Source organism: Charadrius vociferus, unplaced genomic scaffold, assembly GCF_000708025.1.
Source record: "Charadrius vociferus isolate BGI_N301 unplaced genomic scaffold, ASM70802v2 scaffold529, whole genome shotgun sequence".
NCBI lineage: Eukaryota > Metazoa > Chordata > Aves > Charadriiformes > Charadriidae > Charadrius > Charadrius vociferus.
In genome coordinates this window covers 391,090-399,420 of record NW_009650172.1, presented here as the reverse complement: position 1 = coordinate 399,420, position 8,331 = coordinate 391,090, and the positions used below count along the sequence as shown (strand labels likewise).

Below are 8,331 nucleotides of genomic sequence, written 5' to 3'. Positions count from 1 at the left end.
AGAGTGCCAGCTCACACTCAAGTAAGTTCTGTTCTGGGGTTAAAAAGAAGGCAGGGATGGGATTCAATTTCTGTGCTACAAAAGTAAATAGGAATTATTCTAGCCCTAGACCTTGTCTTGAGTTTTTCTTAGTGACAAATGATGCAAGAGGCTTGCTTTCAAATATTCCTAAAGAATCCCTGCCCTCATTCCTTCATCTGAATGACTGAAGGATTAGGTAGAGCTTCCACGTGCAACGTCACATAATTTGGCAGGCTTGGAGACTGGAGCTAAAGGAAATGCACAATTCATAAGTTCAACAAAAATCTCCTTTTCTAAGGTGGAAAAGGCACATTCCCAAAAGTTTTGCATCTCCCGACTGCCTGAGAAGTGTTTTCCTTTATCTTTCAGGCACTATGATTGTGACCTTCCCCCTGAGCTGGCAGTTCTCTCTGAGTCAAATTCTATGAACCTTCTGAGCTTGTTTGACTTGAGACTGCAGATATTCCGTATTGGACAGGATCCCAGTAATCTGTTGTGCTTTTCCTTCTGTGTTACTTATATACTTTAACACCAGCTACAGAAATTAAATAATTTCTGTGACTGATGAAAGACCTCTTAAAATATAGGATGCTGGATAGTAGTAAATTTTCCTTAACCTAATTTGTAGGGACTTCTCTGATCAAGCGCGGTGCTAACATATGAACTCAGTATTTCTACCACTGCTTAAAGATTAAATTCTTCTCTGAAAATGCAATTATTTACGGTTTTCTCCCTTTCAGCTTTATGGCTTCCAGAAAGCATGATTAAGGAAAAAAAAAAAAAGAGAAGGCTAAGTTGCAAATGTACGGCATCCCTCGAGGTGGTAGTGTAGGCGGTGAGAAGGGAGAAGGAAAATAGCTTGAGTCTTCTGTTGTAAAAGGAAATAATTATTAGATATATTGTTTGTACATGTAAAGAAGAAATAGTATTTGAAAGGTGTGTCTACAAGTAGCAGATAAGGATTGCAGAGATGACTTTTTGAAATATTATCCCACCTGTCAGGATTTTGGGATGGAAATCCTTATTTTTCTTCTTGTTTCACTGAATTGCTGCGTTGAACTTTGTACTTAGGCAGGTCACTTTCTTCACTGTCTTACTAACTTAATAGACCTCAGTCTCCACTGGGCCTTCTAGGCATTACTTCAATACAAATATACAAATAATGATTCTGAGGCTGGAGAATCTCCCAGTCTATTTTAAATGGGTATTTGTTTTTAGTGAAGATATAAATGACTAAGATGTCCTATTATCAGAGTTGCAGCTGTGAAACTGGCAACTGGAAAGCAGAATTTGTTTCATTTGAAGGCAGAATTGAATGTGAAGATCTTGATAAGTCTTAATTTTAAAAACTTTTCATGTTTCTTAACTGTCTATTTTTGGGAAAAACCTGCTTTTGTCTGTACTCAATTAGATTTATAAATAGATATTTCAGAGGCATTTTCCATAGCAGTTGTAAAGAATACTTTTGCTTTGTTTCTTAATATAGATTCTTTATGTGCATCCTTACTCACTAAAACAATGCCTAGACTGAACAACCGATTAATGTTGTCAGCAGTGGGCGAATTAGTAAAAACGAGTGGTGTGGTTTTTCGGGAGGGTGAAGAAACGCGCGTGGCTAAAATGCTTCTGAGACGATTTTTTTCTAGCAGTACAATTTTTAAGTATGGCTGGTTGAAACTGCTCCATCGAAATTGTTTCTCAACAATAAATTAGTATGTTGACTAGAAACATGTTTTTCCTCCAGAAATGTTTCTTCTGGAAGATGTTGATTCTTCTTCTTTTAAAAAGTCATGGCACACAAAGCCAAAATATTTCAGCCAAACTTGCTAAATGTTTTTTAGAGAAAATTATGTATAGCTATATTTGCACTGGGGAAAAAACCCCAAACCCGTGATTGGAGCCTAGTTGCCCTAAGCTTTCTTTACAGGTAAAGCTGGCAGTGAAAGTGGTGTCCCAGAAGGTGACAGATCTTAGAGCCATCTAACTTTTTTTCTGTCTCCCAGATCTTGCACAAATCTGAACTTGGTGACTCGCCCAAATTTGTGGCATAGTAAGATGTTAAATAAGGTCTGTCTTTCTGTAAGGACTGAAACATGTTGATAGGCAGGATAGGAATGCTGTATTGTCACTGCCTGTGCATTTGATGTTTCTGAGATTTCAGACCTAGAAGAATTATTTTGGCACAAGACTGACATGAGCAATATGAACAAGGGTAGAACAGTACCGAAAAAGTGTTTTGTTCGTTCAGTGACTCTGTTTTCTCTCCTCAAAATAGATATCTCATAAACTGGAAAGGAACTGGTTAGTAACAAATGAGAGTTCAAGAGGGAAATCAAATGTCCCAGTACTAATTAGCTGAAATTAAGATCATTCAAATATTTATATAGGGAAGGCAAGTATTCCGGGAACATGCTGGAATAAATCACATGGCTGGAATATTAATAGAGAGGCAATAAATCTGCACAGAAGGAATCAAGGTGAAAATGTAGGGGAGGGATTGTACTATTCATCAAAAGACAATTATATTAGCAGTTAAATACAGATGGTTAGTGAAAGACGTGGTAACAATGAAATTTTATGTGTTATGCTGACAGAGAAAATATAAAGGGGAATTAAAATGGAACATTTACTGTTGGCCACAACGTCAGGAGAAAGTGGCTGAACCAAATACAGAAGAAGGTGAAGGAAACTTGGATCCATCCCCCTATTCTGTTACTTCCTTCCCTGAGCGCAAACTTGCGTGTGCGTATGGTTCAGCTGCAAGCCTCTGGTCAGGTGGGAGCTTTGGGCTAGTGCAGAAGGAATTTGAACCTGTGCTATCAATGAGCATAGACCTGAGGAGTTGTCCACAGCTGGTCCCTGTGTGGTCAGCATCTGGCAGATGAATCTCCTGGCCTGTGCAATTTGCAAGCAGCCTGATCATTTTACTCCCCCAGGCTGCAGGTATCCTTCGTGGGTAGCACTGACACGCGAAGCGAGGTTGGGAAGAATGCCTGCTGCTCCATTTTTGTCTTGGAAGACTGTACATTTGAATCTTAGACAGCTAAAGTGAGAGTTAAGTCCCATAATCCAACAGTGACGGGCTTCAAAACTACTCTATAACTGCTTAAGTTTTTGTTGCTGAAGTTCCTTAAGCCGCTGAAGTTCTGGGGCATGTCCTGTGCGGCTCCTGTCTTGGCAAAATCACCCAAGTCTTCTGAGGACCTGCCTGTCTGGGCAGTCTGGGTGCATCTGGTACGGGCGAGGAATTGGTTCTCAGAAACCTCAGGATGAGCAGGCAGAGGAGATGTTGCCCTTTTATACAGGCAATCAGTAGCTCTCCTGTTGTAGGCAGCATTTTATTAGTTACCAATTAAAGATGTACATATTTTTTTGCATTATTACCTCATTTCTCACTCCAGGAATCAAAGTGACTAGCCTGGGTATTACTGCTTTAATTTAGTTTCTTGTCACTTTATTTTGCTTAGAATATTTCTTTGGCACATAAAAAAAAAAAAAAGGATGTAAAATTATTAAAAAAGAGCTTGATAATTTGGTAATTTATTAATTGTTACATTGCTCCATTTTTTTGTGTGATTGACTGTTTTGTTACTGTGTTCAGGTGTATTGGGTTTGTGTGGCAAGGTTTTGGCAGTGGGGGGGCTACAGGGGTGGCTTCTGTGAGGAGCTGCTAGAAACTTCTCCCATGTCTGACAGAGCCAATGCTGCCGGCTCCAAGATAGACCCACTGTTGGCCAAGGCTGACCCCATCAGCGATGGTAGTAGCGCCTCTGGGATAACGTATTTAAGGGGGAAAAAACTGTGCAACGGAAGCTGCAGCTGAAGCGAGGAGTGAGAATTTTTGAGAACAGCAAGTCTGCAGACGGCCAGGTCAGTGAAGAAGGAGAGGAGGAGGTGCTCCAGGTGCTGGAGCAGAGATTCCTCTGCAGCCCGTGGGTAAGACCATGGTGAGGCAGGCTGTGCCCCCACAGCCCCTGGAGGTCCATGGTGGAGCAGATATTCACCTGCAGCCCATGGAGGACCCCATGCCAGAGCGGGTGGATGCCTGAAGGAGGCTGTGACCCTGTGGGAAGCCCGTGTTGGAGCCAGGCTCATGGCAGGACCTGTGGGCCTTCATGGAGAGATGAGCCCGTGCTGGGAGCAGATTTGCTGGCAGGACTTTTGACCCCGTGAGGGACCTACACTGGAGTAACTCTGTTCCTGAAGGACTGCACCCTGTGGAAGGGACCCACACTGGAGCAGTTTGTGAACTGCAGCCCATGGGAAGGACTCTCTTTGGAGAAGTTCGTGGGGGGCTGTCTCCCATGGGAAGGGCCCCACGCTGGAGCCGGAGAAGTGTGTGAGCAGTCCTTCCCCTGAGGAGGAAGGAGTGGCAGAAACAACATGTGATGAAGTTACCACAACCCCCATGCTCCATCCCCCTGTGCCACTGGGAGAAGGCGGTAGAGAAAATCTGGAGCGAAGCTGAGCCCGGGAAGAAGCAGGGGGGGGAAGGTGTTTTAAGATTTATTTTTTATTTCTCATTACCCTACTCTGATTTGATTGGTAATAAATTAAATTAATTTTCCCCAAGTTGAGTCTGTTTTGCCCATGATGGTAATTGGTGAATGATCTCCCTGTCCTTATCTTGTCCCATGAGCCTTTCATTATATTTTCTCTCCAGTTGAGGAGGGGGAGTGATGGAGCGGTTTTGGTGGGCACCTGGCATCCAGCCAGGGTCAACCCACCACATCAGGTAAAGGGAGGGAAAAGGCAGGACTGTTCCAGTTTTAGTTACTGCTTTTTAGCATATACTGCTTAAAAATCAGCATTTTTTCTAGGTAGTATATAATACTTCCATGTAATGGCAAAAGGGTTCAAACAATACAGAGCCTGAAAATGTCAGTTGTGGAGGAAATGAACCGGCGTGGGTTTTTTTAATTTTTCTTGGTTTTTATTAAGCTTTATAATGTCGCATGGCCAGAAAGCATGCATACCAGTGAAGGGTGAAAGCAAAGACAATGATCTGTATAAGAAACATAACGCAGGCAACATACAGTCCTATTGCAGAAAGGTATTGTATTCCCAATAAGAAGGTCAGAAATAAGAACTCTCCTTTCTGGAGAGCCTCTCGCGTAAAAGCTTGGACTGATTTGGATCATGAGGGCTGTAAGCAGACTGTAAGTTACCTGCTGAGGTGGTGGCGTGCCCTTTGGAGAAGGCACAGTGCTGCAGTTCAGCATCTCCCCTCACAGCCCAACTAACATGGGGAAAAGACTGATTTTCCTTTGAAAACAGCAAGAGATCTTAGAAATCTCAGATACAAGGTTTCTCATTGCAATGTGCAGTTATATGTGTTTTGAACACTTTGATAGCACAAGCTGGTGATTTAAGCTTAGGATCTTTTCATTTTACTAAGCAAAATTAAATGTTGAGAGAACATCTCCACAGGGAAGGTCTGACTGCAGTTTACACAGATGTACCCTAGCTAGAACAGGAACTGATAGCACAAACTTGGTGCGGACAAGAAGATCTGTAAATCCAAGTAAATACTCAGGCAGTCTGTGCTGAACTCCATATCGGTTCAGTTACAGTGCTATTCGTAGCTCAGCTAGCTTGTTAAAGCTACTTTGGGTATTTCAGCATAAGCTGCTAGAACACTTCTTCTTCAGACCGGGTATTCATTCAGGACACAGAGCATAATTTTCTCCTTTCTGTATGCCTGTCTCCAGCAAAGGCAAACATCTGTGTGATTGTAGTCATGTTTGGCAGCAGCATAGGCATACCCTTAGATCAAACTATTGGAGCGCAGTTGCAGTATCTAGTACTCCTTCCTTCATTCCAGTAAAATAAACATGATGTGACTTCATTCACACCAATTAATTTAGAGGTTTGTGGACTATGAGTAATGCATACATACATTTTACGTTGAGTTTTTCTAGTTTGTTCTAAAAAAAATTCGAAGCATCCTACTGGAGACAGCCATGGCAAGGCCCTGCCATGGAAACCCAGGCGGTCACCTTGGCTGCCTGTGTCAAGAATCCTGGGCAAATAGTTTAGGAAATGGTGAAAACTAGTTGTGAGGAGGGTATTCCCCTGAATTTCTCTTTATAGTGATGTAAGAGCAGGGATGTAAGGACTTCTCTTCTTGAATTTCACTCGTTCAGGCTCTGTGGTTGTTGGCATGCTTCGGACCACCTCCTCAGGGTCAAACACGAATCCATTTTTTTCTCTGGAAGGATAATGGGCCCATTGCTGCAGCATGTGGCATGTCCTCAGTTGGTCTAAATTGGCATCATGAATCTACTGCAGAAAATCTTGGCTCTGTTGAAGTCAATGGCAAAACTCTCACTGACTTCAGTGGGGGATCAGGATTTATTCCAGTGAGTTCAGTGGAAGCACAGTTTTTACCAACTGCAGATCTGGCTCCATTGTTTGACACTTGTTCTCCATTTGGTTTTGTTTAAGAGAAAACTTTAAAGAAAGTTGTAAGACAGCTCCAGCAGCCCTGGAGCCCATGGAGCTTTTGGGTCTCGGCCCCAGGTGATAAGATAATAACATATACACATAGAACTTGATTTCTGTATAGCAATAAACTTCTACATGAAGGCAGTCACTGATTCTTTTTGTTTATATCATTACTCTGCAGTACAGCTGTTATCCATATTAAAGCACATTTTCTAACCTCCAATTTGTTCAAGAATCAAAATCCATCTTAATTAGTAGAACTATTGGCTGGGTTGTTTTGTATTTCTATAATATGCTCTGTCTCCTTACTTTTCTCTGGATGCATCATATACAAATAAAAACTTTGATTTCGAATATAGGGCCAACCCCTCTTCCTTTCAAGTTTATGAGCAGAAGTTATTTCAATTTGAGCAGGATGGGACGGATGGAACATAAAAAAGCCACATCATCAGCTTAAAATACAAGTCCAATAAAAATGAAGTTGGAACTTTACCAGCTGTGTACTGATGAAAGTATATGAGATTTTAAGTAAGAGAAGCTGCTCAATATGGACTCACAAACAAAACAAAACAAAAAATGAGCCAATAGAAAAACAAACCAAAAGGAAGAACTGGGAGAAGCACAGTGCAGACAGCAATCCCAAGCAGAGGTCATTTAAAAATATAAGTAAAGGGATGTCTGAATGTAATGTACAAATTGATCTACTCCATTATTCAGAATAATCTTTCCCTTTTTATCCTTAACCTAAAAAAATGGGAAAACCAAACCAGAACAACAAACGAAGCAAGCAGAGAATCATGTACTGCCATGATTGATCAGGCATGGGGTCTGTAAAACCTAGTCACTGGCATTCACACTCCTATCTAGCTGTTATTTTTCTTCTATACTTGTGTCCATAATACAGGGTTGGAAGGTAATAATTGGACCTGTAGTCATACAGGCACAAGAATAGTTAAGGATACCCAGGAAAATTCCTTGGCAGAGGACCAGCTTCCTGCAGGAAGCCATTGCATGCAGATTTCCAGAGGGGTATAGTACATGCAGATACAGTGTGAGTCCGTCTGCGGTAGGTCAGGCCATGGAGCGGTGAGGACAGCGAGGGCACAGGAAGGGCTATTAGGATTCAGCAAGGTTAAAGAGTAGAGTGGTGAAAACAGCAAATGATCCCGATAATGTAACAGCTGAGTAAATATATACATTATCTGTAAGGAATAAGCAGTATGGCATTTATCCTGGCCATATGGAAACAAATATAACTTGTTTTTTTCCATAAAGGCCACTCTCGATTATTTAATTATTTTTTAAAATCTTCTTCTATATCGTATTTATAGTATTCCTGAATGCTTTCAGGGTCTATCTCTCCAATTGCAGATACTTAATATAAGATGGCTTTGCAGCAAGTAATTTCAGTCTTATTAGCAAGCACTCGAAACAATTTTTTTCCCATGAAATGGCTGCTTAGAGTAATTTATTTTATCAGACGAGCATCTCTGATCATGGTTTGCCTATGTTGGTGGCACTTTTTCCATTTGGGTCCTTGCTTTCGACGGGAACCCAAGACTCCAACAAAACTCATGCCGAGGTGCCTTAAGTTTGCCTAGTCTGGCTCTGGTTTCCTTGAACCACCGGTTTCCACGGGAATTCACCGGCTGGAGCCGGGACCGCGCAGCCCGATTGCGGGGCACTGCCCCAGCGCCCGGGGGACTCCCGACCCCGGCGGGGTGCGTGTGTGCGTGTCTCTTTTTTGCCGCAAACCGCTTTTGACCAACTCCCATCCCCGTTCCCAGGACCCGTCCCCGGCGCGCCCTCGGCAGCGGGAGGGTCCCGCCCGGGGAAGCCCCGCGGTGCTCGGGGCTGCCCGGC

At 42.5% G+C, this 8,331-nt stretch overlaps 1 protein-coding gene across 1 annotated transcript in view; it reads left to right on the top strand.

The window, feature by feature from the left end:
* Nucleotides 1–6,269: 6,269 nt before the first annotated feature.
* The window catches only part of ADAMTS2 (ADAM metallopeptidase with thrombospondin type 1 motif, 2), a 189,665-nt gene continuing 187,603 nt past the window's right edge, over nt 6,270–8,331 (top strand). Inside the window, 1 exon segment of the mRNA XM_009892620.1 lies at nt 6,270–6,383. Within this exon segment, the coding sequence (XP_009890922.1) occupies nt 6,270–6,383 (114 nt within the window).